The following is a 14,508-nucleotide window of genomic DNA, read 5'->3' on the forward strand; positions in this document are numbered from 1 at the left end:
GGGGCGCCTGGGTGGCGCAGTCGGTTAAGCGTCCGACTTCAGCCAGGTCACGATCTCGCGGTCCGTGAGTTCGAGCCCCGCGTCAGGCTCTGGGCTGATGGCTCAGAGCCTGGAGCCTGTTTCTGATTCTGTGTCTCCCTCTCTCTCTGCCCCTCCCCCTGTTCATGCTCTGTCTCTCTCTGTCCCAAAAATAAACAAAAACGTTGAAAAAAAAAATTAAAAAAAAAAAAAAAAAAAGAACGGAACCCAAATGCCCACCTGTAGCCTAAAGCCACCACACTGTCCGAGATGGAAGAATTTAGAGACAAATCCATCCTCATAACATGTTTTGTAGTTAAGATAACTTTGACTCTGAGGTGATATAGCAAACATATCAGTCACAGAGCCAGGATAAGACCCCATGTTTCCTATACCCAGGACCAGGCTTTTTTAAAACTTGGAATTAAGTTATCCAAGCCAAGAGAAGCTTATCATCAAGCTTGTGACCATTCATTCATTCATCACACATTTATTCAGTCTCTTTTGTAAATTTGTTTTTAGGAACTGAAGATTCATGGATGACAAAAACCTGATATCTGTCCTAGAGGAGCCCAAGTCAAAAGGTAGGGACATAACACCACAGAAGGCTCTGGTGGCTCCGAGGACTGAGAGCATGTTGAGTGAAACAGGATGGTCCTTACCATAGCTTTAGATGATTGTTGTCTGAATATATTGGCTCAGAGTTGCCTTCCTAAGAATTTTTTCAAGAGACCAGAACTCTAGATTTTAAAGTAAATATTCTGATTTTTTTTTTAATTTTTTTTTCAACGTTTATTTATTTTTGGGACAGAGAGAGACAGAGCATGAACGGGGGAGGGGCAGAGAGAGAGGGAGACACAGAATCGGAAACAGGCTCCAGGCTCTGAGCCATCAGCCCAGAGCCCGACGTGGGGCTCGAACTCACGGACCGCGAGATCGTGACCTGGCTGAAGTCGGACGCTCAACCGACTGCGCCACCCAGGCGCCCCGTAAATATTCTGATTTTTAAAAAATGTTTATTTATTTATTTTGAGAGAGAAATCATGAGAGGAGAAGGGCAGAGAGAGAGAGGGAGGGAGACAGTTTCCAAGCAGGCTTCATGCTCAGTGCAGAGCCCAACACAGGGCTTGATCCCATGACCATGAGATCATGACCTGAGTCAAAATCAAGAGTCAAATGCTTAACCGACTGAGCCACCCAGACGTCCCAAAACATTCTGATTTTTAAAGTACTGTAAGGCCCAAACAAAATTTATCTGTGACTGTATCTGACTTACTGCTGCCATTCTGTGATTCCTATAGTAGGCAACAGTTCTTACTATATTGCTCAAAGATCTCCCGGGGGGCTTGTTAAAAATACAAAATTCTTGGCTACATCCCAACACACTTGGAATCAATAGGGCTGGGTCAAGGTCCTTTAATCTCTACTTGTCATAAACACTTCGAGTGCACAGACCACAATTTGAGAAACTCTGATCTAGCTACAGTGTCTCCCACTTAGAAGCTTTCATCTCATCCTTTCTTAATCTCAGATCTCAGGCAGTGGATTTATACAACTGATTCAATGGCACTATAGTACAATTCTGGAGGTCAATCCCATACATTTGGTTCATCTCAGTACTGAAAGCACCCCACACAAACTCAAAGAAGGAGCAGCAAAGACAAACATAGGAAAAGGGCAGAGATGGATAGATAGTTTGTAGAAGGCTGGAGACATAAAGGAAGCCAAAATGGAAGAAGAGAGGGGGACTCAGGCAATTGAAGTTAACTGCTGCATCACAACCATTCAATGGGGTGTGGGCTTCAGAAGAATCACCCACTATTACACACTAACTATAATCCCTGGTCCTAGTTCTCAATTGCTTATCTAGTTAGATACTTAGTTCATTAAGAGATGGCCAGGAGACTGTTAGAGGTAAAATGATTCTCTGGGTTGCAGCAACAGGTCTTCCTTCTTCTGAGTAGACTACCTGATTTAAACTTTCACCTGAGAGTAACTGTTTGGGGCCATTTTGGGATTCTCAGCTGGGCACAGTCTTCTTCATATGGCATAGGCTCCAAGGGGGAAGAGTGCAGGTCACTGGGAAAACACAACTATAAGGATTGCTTTGATTTAGCCCCTTCCTACCACACCAGCCCCACCTCCATGCCTACACTATTCCAACAATACCATCCTGTGGTTTTCATGCTCACAATACTCCTTCTCTTCTCCATGCCTTTGCTTGCACTGCCCCTTCCCAGTGCCTGGGATGAAATCTATCCCTTTTCAACTCTCCTTCACCAGCTTACTGTTTGCTCATCATCTAAGATCCAGGATACCTCCTAAATGCCAACCTGGTCAAGTTCTGCTATCTGTGCTCCCATGATTCCCTTTCCAGTTATCACCCCTTTACCACACCCAATTACATAACCTGTTTAGCGATCCAGCTTTGTCTTTGGACCATGAGCTTTTGTGTGCAGGGTTGCTTATTTGTTTCAGTACTTGTAGAGTTTATTCCAGTGTCCAGCACATAGGAGGGGCTCGATAAACATTTATTGAATAAATGAGGTTTAACCATGTGGGTGCTATGCAATTTTGTCTTTGGACCATGAGCTTTTGTGTGCAGGGTTGCTTATTTGTTTCAGTACTTGTAGAGTTTATTCCAGTGTCCAGCACATAGGAGGGGCTCGATAAACATTTATTGAATAAATGAGGTTTAACCATGTGGGTGCTATGCAATGTGAGCAAATCACTTAACCTTCTTAAGATTTCTTTTATCTGCACAATAAGGCAATGATACTTTCTCCCTAAGACTGTTATGAGAATTAAATGAGACAATGTATGTAAATATATAGCACCTGACTGATAGAAGATGATCAATAATTTTTTAAGAGCTAAAAAAAGAGTTTAAGAAGTTCTCTGTCCAAGCCTCCTGCTTTCATCATCAAAAACCATTAAGCCAGCCTTCTCATGCTACAGGATCTAAATACCATTTTATTTATTTATTTATTTTTATTTTTTCTTATTTATTTAGTTAGTTTTTAATTTACATCCAAGTTAGTTAGCATATAGTGCAACAATGATTTCAAGACTAGATTCCTTAATGCCCCTTACCCATTTAGCCCATGCCCCCTCCCTTAACTCCTCTAGCAGCCCTCTGTTCGCTATATTTAAGAGTCTCTTATATTTTGTCCACCTCCCTGTTTATATATTATTTTTGCTTCCCTTCCCTTATGTTCATCTGTTTTGTATCTTAAATTCCACATATGAGTGAAGTCATATGATATTTGTCTTTCTCTGACTAATTTTGCTTAGCATAATACCCTCTAGTTCCATCCACGTTGGTGCAAATGGCAAGATTTCATTCTTTTTGATTGCTGAGTAATATTCCACTGTATATATATACCACATTTTCTTATCCATTCATCCATCAATGGACATTTGGGCTCTTTCCATACTTTGGCTATTGTCAATAGCACTGCTATAAACATTGGGGTGCATGTGCCCCTTCAAAACAGCATACCTGTACCCCGTGGATAAATACCTATTAGTACAATTGTTGGGGCATAGGGTAGCTTTATTTTTAATTTTTTGAGGAACCTCCACACTGTTCTCCAGAGCGGCTGCACCAGTTTGCATTCCCACCAGCAGTGCAAAAGAGATCCTCTTTCTCCACCTCCCCGCCAATATCTGTTGTTGCCTGAGTTGTTAATGTTAGCCATTCTGACAGGAGTGAGGTGGTATCTCATTGTGGTTTTGATATATATTTCCCTGATGATGAGTGATGTTGAGCGTTTTTTCATGTGTCAGTTAGCCATCTGGATGTCTTCTTTGGAGAAGTGTCTATTCATGTCTTTTGCCCATTTCTTCACTGGATTGTTTGTTTTTTGGGTGCTGAGTTTGATAAGTTCCTTATAGATTTTGGATACTAACCCTTTATTTGATCTGTCATTTGCAGTATCTTCTCCCATTCCGTTGCTTGTCCTTTAGTTTTGCTGATTGTTTCCTTCGCTGTGCAGAAGCTTTTTATTTTGATGAGGTCCCAGTAGTTCATTTTTGCTTTTGTTTCCCTTGCTTCCAGAGACATTTCGAGTAAGAAGTTGCTGCAGCCAAGATCAAAGAGGTTTCTGCCTGCTTTCTCCTCGAGGATTTTGATGGCTTCCTATCTTACATGTAGGTCTTTCATCCATTTTGAGTTTCTTTTTGTGTATGGTGTAAGAAAGTGGTCCAGGTTCATTTTTCTGCATGTTGCTGTCCAGTTTTCCCAATAAGCATTTGCTGAAGAGACTGTCTTTATTCCCTTGGATATTCCTTCCTGCTTTGTCAAAAATTAGTTGGCCATACATTTGTGGGTCCATTTCTGGGTTCTGTATTCTGTTCTACTCATCTGAGTGTCTGTTTTTGTGCCAGTACCATACTGTCTTATTGATTACAGCTTTGTAATATAACTTGAAGTCCAGGATTGTGATGCCTCCTGCTTTGGTTTTCTTTTTCAGGATTGCTTTGACTATTTGGCATCTTTTCTGATTCCATACAAATTTTAGGATTGTTTGTTCTAGCTCTGTGAAGAATGCTGATGTTATTTTCATAAAGATTGCACTGAATATGTAGATTGCTTTTGGTAGTATCAACATTATAACAATATTTGTTCTTCCAATCCAGGAGCATGGAATATTTTTCCTTTTTTTGTGTGTATTCTTCAATTTCTTTCATAAGCTTTCTATAGTTTTCAATAGATTTTTCACCTCTTTGGTTAGGTTTATTCCTAGGTATTTTATAGTTTCTGGTGCAATTGTAAATGGGATCAATTCCTTGATTTCTCTTTCTGTTGCTTCATTATTGGTGTATAGAAATGAAACTGATTTCATTGATTTTATATCCTGTGAATTTGCTGATTTCTGGATCAGTTCTATCAGTTTTTTTGTGGAATCTTTTGGGTTTTCCATAGAGAGTATCATGTCATCTGCAAAGTAGGAAAGTTTGACGTTCTCCTGGCCAATTTTGATATCTTTTACTCCTTTGTATTGTCTGATTGCTGAGGCTGACTTCCAATACTATGTTGAGTAACAGTGACGAGAGTGGACACCCCTGTCGTGTTCCTGACTTTGGGGGAAAGTTCTCAGTTTTTCCCCGTTGAGGATGATATTAGCGGTGGGTCTTTCATATATGGCTTTTATGATCTTGAGGTATGATCCTTCTATCCCCACTCTCTTGAGGGTTTTTATCAAGAAACGATGCAGTCTTTTGTTAAATGCTTTCTCTGCATCTATTGAGAGGATCATGTGGTTCTTGTCCTATTTTAGATTTAAGGAAGAAGATGGTAACTGTGTGCCTCTTTCTGGGGATGTACACTAGATGGGGTTTCATTCCAAAGAAACAACCCTCTTAAGGGCAAGGTCTCTAAAGTGTACTCTGCCTGGGCCACACCTAAGTAGGTGAGAAGAGTTTGCATATGCAATTCACATGCTCTTTTTACCTAGACTCTCATATGACAAACACCCAGGCTTGCAACACTCTCTAAGTCAGGAGTGAAAAATGAAACAGAATCAATGGTCCCAGACTGATTATGTTTCAAAGATAGGATGTTATTTCTAAACTCTCACCCATTGTTCCTTTTTACTCCTCACCCTTAAGATGATAGCCATTTGCCTTTGTAACTGGCAATAAAGAAAGAGTGAGTAAGCATAGCAGAGAGAAAGGGGGTAGGTTGGGTAAACTGGCTGTTGTTTCACTGGAATGACTCCAGTAAAATATAATCAACATATATTAGTATCTTTCTTACACTAAATTTGCTGTTGAATTAAGAATGGAAGCCATAGAAGGTCTTAACAACTGGGCATATGAGCCTCCCCAAGTCTTATTTAGGACTAGAAATTTGCCTTTTAAGGCAAACCAAAGGAAGCTGCCCACCCTGAGAGCATAGAGGACCCATTCTTGGGGGCAAGTCTCTGGACAGTTCGATTCAGTGTAGTTCAACACGTATTTCCCAAATGCTTTGGGCCAGGTGGTATGCTAAGAGCTGGGGAGACAGATATCATTAAGACATGCTACCTGTCCTAAAGGAGCTCCTAGGCTGGGACTCCCTTCCTAATTAATGTCCAGGTCTATCAGTGGATGTGCCAAGTGGGGATGACATATCCCCTTCTGTGCCCATAGGAGATGCTGCCTAAGGGCCCACAATCTCTCCCATTCAGCCCAATGCTGCCTCAGAATTGTTTTCAACACAGCATATCTGGCTGATCACCTGGCCAAGAACTTATCCCCACAATTGGTAGTGTACGGGCATCAGAAAGAGGCAGCTCTAAATTCTAACTCCAGCGTCAGTTTGTACTATGTTGTCTTGGAAAAATCCCTTCCCACCTTTTGAGCTTCAGTTTCCTCATCTGTAGCATGGGACGGTCTTCACAACACTACAAAGTTGGTACTATTACTGTCCCATTTTAAAGATGAGAAAAACTGAGGCACAGAGAGGGTAAGCAGCTTTCCCAAGATCACAAAATAGAAAGAGCCAGAATTCAAAGCCAAAAGTCTATTTTTAGAGCCCATTCTGGTAACTGCTAAGGTTTGGCTGGTCTTAGGCTGGTCAAATGCTCTCTAGGGGTTAACAAGCACAAAACTGCCAGACTCAGATGACATATTTAACAGAGGGTTCATTCATTAAGAGACATATTCTACGGGCTGAAACTTTAGCTCTGGCTAGAGACAGTTTATTTGGTCTTAAAATAAGAAAAGCTGTGGTGAAAAGACCTGCAGGAGTCACATATATCAAAGCTCATGTCGTATCCAAACTGTTTGGTCAAGACTCTGACTCTTGAAAGCGACTCATCTGATCATGAAATATGAGAGTCAGAGATCACTTGACTAAGCAGTCCAAACCCCTCTGACTAAAATATGCACCACAGGAACATTGCTCAAGTCAACTTCCGTTGCCAAGATGGTTACGCAGTGATTGAGGCACAGGTTAAAAGTTCAGAAGAAGGTAAATCTTAAGCCTGAGATATTTTAAGTGGGCTAATGTTTGTAGAACTCTTAGGATAATGCCTGGCACCTAGGAAACACAGTTTAAGTGGTTTGAAAATAAATAAAATATAGCCAGGTGGGTTTAGGAGGAGACCCAGAGAGAAGCAGCCATGCCAAGGAGCAAGTTGAACTTCTTTTCACACCCTTCCCCACACTGGCCTTAGAGAAATCACTTCATTCCTTTTTTTCTTTTTTTTCTGTTAAGTTAATTTTTTTATTTTGAGAGAGAGAGAGAAAGAGATTGGGGAGGGGAAGACAAGGGGAGAAAGAGAATCTCAAGCAGGCTCCATGCTCTCAGCACAGAGCCCAGATCTCACAAACTGTGAGATCACGACCTGAGCCAAAATCAAGAGTCTGATGCTTAACCAACTGAGTCACCCAGGTGCCCCCCCCCGTCTTTAAGTTTATTTATTTATTTTTGAGAGAGAGGTGGGGAGGAGGAGGAGAGAGAGAGAGAGAAAGAGAGAGAGAGAGAGAGAGAAGGGAGAGATAATCCCAAGCAGGTTCCACACTGTCAGCACAGGCCCGGCCCAACATGGCGCTTGAAGTCACAAACAATGAGATCATGACCGGAGCAGAAATCAAGAGTTGGATGCTCAACCGACTGAGCCATCCAGGCTCCCCAAATCACTTCATTTCTGAACCTCATTTTGCTTGCCTGTTGAATAAAAATTACAACAATAAAGTAACTCGAGAGGGTTGTTTTAAGAATCAGTGAGATATTAGGGGTGAAAATATGTCATTTATAAACTATAAAGCACTATACAAACATCATTACTATTCCTATTTAGTCCTTATTCAGAATTCCTGTGAGTGAAAGAACTAGAGAGATGTCCTCTGGCAAAGAATAAGATTTCTGGTGCTGGTGCCCAGGATTGTCTGCTCTCCTCCCCAGCACCCTCCCTGGCCCAGCCCTACCCCTAGCTGTGGGTTCAGCCAAGTAGGGAGTAGAGGAGGGCTGCGTCCCGGAATTGGAACACAGGGTGCCCTCTCTTCCTCTCTTGCACAATCAAGGCTGTGCAGAGTTCTTGGGACTACGGGAGAAGTGCATTTGGTGTGCCAGGTCGGCCACATTCAGGATTGGATAGACTTTTAGGGACTGCCCTGAGAACCTGATGACCCAAGATAACCTCATTTCTTTGGGCACCGGAATTGTGAGTTTTACACAACTGACTTTATAAATACACTTTGGAATATATAGCCTATTCTAAAAGTGAGGACTACTTGTACAGAACCAAATTGAACTGCTTGAACTGTGGTGTGTACTTCCAAAAAGAATGTAAAGACACATCATAACTAGGACACCCTGGGTGGCTCAGTTGGTTAAGTGTCCAACTCTTGGTTTCAGCTCAGGTGATGATCTTATGGTTTGTGGGTTCGAGCCCCATGTCAGGCTCTGCGCTGACGGCACAGAGCCTGCATGGGATTCTCTCTCTCTCTCTTTCTCTGCCCCTCCCCCAGGTGCACACACGTGCACACACTGTCTCTCAAAATAAATAAACTTAAAAAGAAATAAAGACATGGCATTTTATAAACTGTGAGATATCACCCCATTGGGAAGTCCCTTTTCTTTTTCTTTTTTTATCATTTTCTTTTACTGTTTGGGAGAGAGCCATAGTTACCTATTGATTTGTCTATAGGATTCAATCCTGGGAGAACACCAAAGTGACTCATCAAGAATATGTGAAAGATAAGATTTCATGGATGCTGTGTGTAGGAATTAGTTGCCACAAGGGGTAAAATGCAATATAAAGGCACCAAGGAAAGTGTCTTTTAGTTGGTAGTAAGGTAATAAGGAGTGGGGCACCTGGCTGGCTTAGTCAGTAGAGCATGCAACTGTTGATCTCAGGGTTGCAAGTTCAAGTCCCATATTGGGTAAAGAGATTACTTAGGAATAAAAATCTTTACAAAAATATAAAAGGCAGGGTGACTTGGTGGCTCAGTTCAGTGTATGACTTTTGATTTTGGCTCAGGTCATGATCCCAGTTGTGGGATCAAGCCTTGTTTCAGGCTCCATGCTGAGTGTGGAGCCTGCTTAAGATTCTCTCTCTCTCCCTGACTCGTGCTTTCTCTCTCTAAAATAAAAACAAAACAAAAACAAAAACAGTGCTGAAGCAATTGGACATTCAATTGGACATTGAAATTTTTTAAAAATTTCAACATAACTCAAACATTATCTAAAAATTAACTCAAAATGGATTATGGACATAAATGTAAAAAAAAAAAAGGTAATAAAGGAGAAAGTTTTCATATGGCCCATGAGTTTGAGAGGGAAGCAGAAACCTACAAGCTGATGGGGACCTTTTGCAAATACAACTTTTATATTATTTATTTATTTTTAATTTTTAATGTTTATTTGTTTTTGAGAGACAGGGAGAGCACAAGTGAGAGAGGCACAGAGAGAGGGAGACACAGAATCTGAAGCAGGCTTCAGGCTCTGAGCTGTCAGCACAGAGCCTGATGCAGGGCTCAAACTCACAAACCACGAGATCATGACCTGAGCTGAAGTCAGAAGCTTAGCCAACCGAGCCACCCAGGTGTCCCTATATATTATTTTCTATATATCAAAGAAACCTACCTGCCCTGTGCAGCTTAGTTTCCAGTGGGGCTGTAGGGGACCAATTGTAAGTGCACTATGGGTGCCATACTAGAAGCATGGAGGGCATTGACAGATCAGTGCTTTCGTCAACATCAGCTATTCTTTTTATTTATTTTTAAAAATTTATTCTTAACGTTTATTTATTATTGAGAGACAGAGAGAGACAGAGTATGAGCATGGGAGGGACAGAGAGAGGGGGAGACACAGAATCCGAAGCAGGCTCCACGCTCTGAGCTGTCAGCACAGAGCCTGATGTGGGGCTCAAACTCACAAACTGCGAGATCATGACGTAAGCCAAAGTCGGATGCTCAACTGACTGAGTCAACCAGGCGCCCCTCAGCTATTATTTTTAAATTAATTAATTGATTGATTGTTTTTCATAATTAATTAATTTAAATTTATATCCAAGTTAGCAATCCTTGGATATAGTGCAATACTGATTTCAGAAGTAGATTCCAGTGATTCATCCAAACATGATGATGTTTGGAATATTTTCATATTTCAAAATTGTCTTGGCAGCAGTTTTATACAATAGAGATCCCCATACATGTGCCAGCCTGGGGCAAAAACCAAGTAAGAGTCGGGTGATTGAGTTTGGGCTCATATCCTGAGATGATTCTGATCTCCCAAAGACAGAGGATATTCTAGCTGAGGTACCCAAATGTGTTCCAAATGTCACAGAAGATCTAGCAGAACTGAAGACTAAAGATGGGCTTCATTATTGTGAGCAGGGCCATCCTAAGGAGGGTTTGAGGCTGAGCCTAGACATGAGATCTCTCTTCCCCCAGCCCAACATTTTTATATATGTGAATATGGTTTATTTTTATTCTTATGTTTTAAAGTTCAAAGTTTTACTCTGAATTTGGACAAATGAGTGAATATGGTTTAAAAGATCAAGTACAGCTTAAAGTAAACACCAGGAACTAATAGATATAAGTATTAGAAGAATTGTACACTTGTTCGTTCGTTCATTCATTCATTCATTCAATATTTAGCATCCAATAGAGCCTGGGCTTCAGTGGGGAATATGAGATGAATACACCTCTCAGCTCTCAAGAACATGCATTCTATTTGGGTAAACAATGTGTGAACATAGCTTTGTGCAGAATGTCCTGAGAGCCTATAGAGGCTGTTGGAACAAGCAGGCTTACATTTTTTGAGCAGAGAGAGGGATGGCAAAGCTCAAATTTGATTGTGAGAAGAAGGAGGAGGTACTGAAAGCAGAGAGCAGAGTCAGTGCAAAGCCATGAAGCTGTGAAAGAAACTGACAGGCTCAGAGTATTGACATAAGTCACGTGTGGTTGGAAAACAGAATACAGGCATGGGAGCTAAGGCTGCAGAGGAGAGCAGGGACAGATCATAAGGACTGTTACACATGCCAAGGAGCTTGACACTTAATGAATAGATAATGAGAGACAAACCACAAGAAAGCTTTAATTCCCAAAGTGCCACAATCATATTTGCATTTTTAATAGATCACTGAGAAAGCGGTGAAAACAATTATAAAAGGCAAGAGCAAAGGAAAGGGACTACTTGGAAGCCCATAGCGATAACTTGACACAATATGAAAGCATTTTCATTATCAAAAATTCAAATAATACAGAAGCTATTCCAGAAACCAACACATTATCCTACTAATGGATACTTCAGTGGTTTCTATTTTTTTATTATTATTAACTATGAGTATGCTTGTACAGGGGTTCAGTAAATTGCTTATGAAAAAGATTACTTCTAAAAATGGTCTTTTAAAAACCTAGATGCCAGGGGTGCCTGGCTGGCTCAGTCAGAAGAGCATGCGACTCTGGATATTGGGGTCATGAGTTCAAGCCCCTCGTTGGGCATAGAGATTTTTTTAAATAAATAAAATTAAAACAACAACAACAAAACTAGTTATGCCCATCTTGTTGGCACAGCTAAATAGATTTTTGGAGCATTAAGGGATGGATAAGATAGTAAGATAACTCTAATATTACTTTACATCCAATTAATATCAGCCGAAACATGACTGAGCCCAGGGCTACAGAGAAAAATACTAGTCCATCAGAATCCAATCTGAGGTAAAGTAGGACTCTTCACAGCTCTTGTTCTGGACTGAATGTTTTTGTCCCTCTAAAATTCATATGTTGAAAGCCTGACTCCCAATGTGACGGTATCAGGACGTAGGGTCTTTGGGAGATGATTAGGTCATGAGGGTACAGCTCTCATGAATGGGATTCATGTTCTTATAAAAGAGACTCCAGAGATCTCTCTTGGCCCTTCTGCCAAGTGAGGACACGATGAGAAGATGGTTTCGTTTATGAACCAGGAAGCAGGTTCTCACTGGACACTGAATCTGCTAGTGCCTTGATCTTGGACTTCTAGGGTCCAGAACTGTGAGAAATATATGTTGTTTAAGCCACCCATTCTGCCATTTCCTCAGTGCATCTGGGAGAGCAAGATGGATCACCAGCAGCTCTACTGGAGCCATCCGAGGAAATTTGGCCAGGATTCTCGTTCTTGCCTTGTCCACTCAAACCGGCACGGTCTGATCTGGAAATACAGCCTCAACAGGTGCTGCCAGTGTTTCCATCAGTACTAAAAGGATATAGGCTTCATTAAGTTGGATTAAATGACCTTCCTTGAATGGATCATCCAAGATACATACTTTAATTGCAGATACCCAAGATAACCTACCTTAATGCCAATTATTGTACATAAAATAAAAATACTTCAATTATGACTATTTTCAAGTGAAAAGAAAAAGCCACCCAGTCTATTATTTTATTAGAGCAGCCCAAATGAGTTAAGGTAGTTCTCATGGATACACTTGGGAAGGCAAGGCACATGTGATGGAAATGTGATATATTTTTCCTATGAAGGCTTTCACCTAAAGAGGAATCTGGTGACCAAGGGGAGAAATCGGGCTAAGTGGAAACACCTCTCAGAGCAATGCAGCACATGAAGCTGATGGTCCAGGCAGCATCCAGGAGGCCATGTCCCACCAAATGACCACCATTGTGGTGGTTGGTTGGCTATAAGTATTGGTCCTGGAAGGTCATTGACTTAAAACAAGGCCCTCCACTTTCCTCTCTCTGTGGCAGCTCTCTTACTGTGGTCATTTAATCATCAAAAAACCTGAAACCCTTACAAGGTCTGAGGTCAGATTTGTTTGGGGTCACGTCTCCCTTAGGTTTTGTACCAACCCCATCTCTCATAGATTGGTGTTAATTCTCTGCCTAAAGCCCTAGAGGGATGAAGGATCCCCAGTATCTCCCTTATAGATTCATCTTAGGATCCCCCATACTTTCATAGTCAGGGATATACCCCAATATCTCCCATCTAAAGCTGAGCTTGATTTTCTTGGTTCAACTCTTTTTTTAAAAATTTTTTAAAATGGTTATTTATTTGAGAGAAAGAAGAGAGAGCACATGCACAAATGAGGAAGGGGCAGAGAGAGAGAGAGAGAGAGAGAGAGAATGAGAGAATGAGAATCTTAAGCAGTCTTTGCAATGTCAGCGTAGAGTCTGACATGGGCCTCAAACCCACAAACCACGAGGTCATGTCCTGAGCTGAAATCAAGAGTCAGATGCCCAATCAACTGAGCCACCTAGGTGCCCCTCTTGGTTCAACTCTTAAAGACAAGGATAAGGACAGGAGTCAGCCATGATATTAGAGTTACGACATCATGGACTATGGGACTCAAGACCAGCATAGAAACTTTTGAATGTTGGACTAGACTAGAACTGTCTGTAGAGCTTCATATGTAGCAGGTTAGTATGTGCAGATTTAGTAATGGCTAGTTCTCCTGACTAGTCACATAATTAAAAACGTCTCTTACCTGAGAAAAAAGATTCCTAAGAAGTATCATAAAACCATAGTGGGAGATCCATGTTTGTTTCAAACAACTACCAGCCATTACTTAAAGAAGATATCATTTCCTCCAATTTGCAGAAGAGAAAAGATCGTGGGAAAGAATAGCATGCTCAAAGCAGATTTAGCCAAAGAGATTTTAATCTACCTACAATAGGTCACTCTAATGCCCTCTCTTCTCATATTCCTTCTCTCGACTGACGGAGAAGAGCCCAGTCCTCTTGACTGTGTTCCAGTTGTCTGTTTCTCTTACCTCCAAATTGGCACGGAGATTTGGGACAGCAGAGACCACCCTGTTTCAGCTCAGCAGCTGATTTGTTGGATGAGCCTTTAAAATTTTAGGCTGGTAAGGGGCACCTGGGTGGCTCAGTCGGTTAAGCATCTGACTTTGCCTCAGAACATGATCTTGTGGTTTGTGGATTCAAGCCCCACGTTGGCCTCTGGGCTGACAGCTCAGAGCCTGGAGCCTGCTTTGGATTCTGTCTCTCTCTGTCTCTCTCTGTCTCTGTCTCTCTCCCCCTCTCAAAAATAAATAAACATAAAAAAACTTTTTAAAAAATTAAGACTCATAGGGAAAAGCTGTAGACACAGGATTTCAGCTACATCTTTTATAACATCCTTTTGAAAGAAGTGGAGAAATACAAACAGGGTGAAAATGGAGATAATCCACCACACCCGAATTCTGACTGATGGGATCCATGTGAATCCAGAAGGAAAACTCTACTTAGGCTCCATCCTGGTTCAAAATTTTGCCCATGACTTGACTGAGTACAACAGTGACAACCTGATGAATCTGCAGCCAACATGAAACCAGAGAAGACAGTGAATAGAGGAGATATCGGGATCAGAATCCAAAGAGTGCTCAACAGGCTGGAACAACAGAGAGAATCTGGCAAGATGAAAGTGAACAGGAAAAAAAGTCAAGTACACAGGCATTAGGGGAGAAGATGGGCTTTTTGTAGCACCCGCGTAAAGGACTTAAGACGAGGTTAATGTACAAGAACAGAGAGATGTGCTACGATGATTAAAGGCTATAATTATAG

The 14,508-nt window shown here is 41.4% G+C and overlaps 1 protein-coding gene across 1 annotated transcript; it reads left to right on the top strand.

The window, feature by feature from the left end:
• The first annotated feature begins 550 nt into the window (after nt 1–550).
• Nucleotides 551–12,295, top strand: LOC124526167 (40S ribosomal protein S29-like). The gene is made up of 2 exons (XM_047098948.1): nt 551–602; nt 12,036–12,295. Exon 2 carries the CDS (start codon nt 12,054–12,056, stop codon nt 12,192–12,194), a length of 141 nt encoding a protein of 46 aa, XP_046954904.1. The 5' UTR covers nt 551–602; nt 12,036–12,053; the 3' UTR covers nt 12,195–12,295.
• The last annotated feature ends 2,213 nt before the right edge of the window (nt 12,296–14,508 follow it).

This window comes from Lynx rufus, unplaced genomic scaffold (assembly GCF_022079265.1).
Source record: "Lynx rufus isolate CCGP_SWC_20201006 ecotype Redwood Valley unplaced genomic scaffold, mLynRuf1.p SCAF_5, whole genome shotgun sequence".
Classification (NCBI taxonomy): Eukaryota; Metazoa; Chordata; class Mammalia; order Carnivora; family Felidae; genus Lynx; species Lynx rufus.

Bases quoted from the DNA above. Each gene is read 5' to 3' on its own strand.
- LOC124526167 (XM_047098948.1), top strand. From the start codon at position 12,054: ATGGATCACCAGCAGCTCTACTGGAGCCATCCGAGGAAATTTGGCCAG.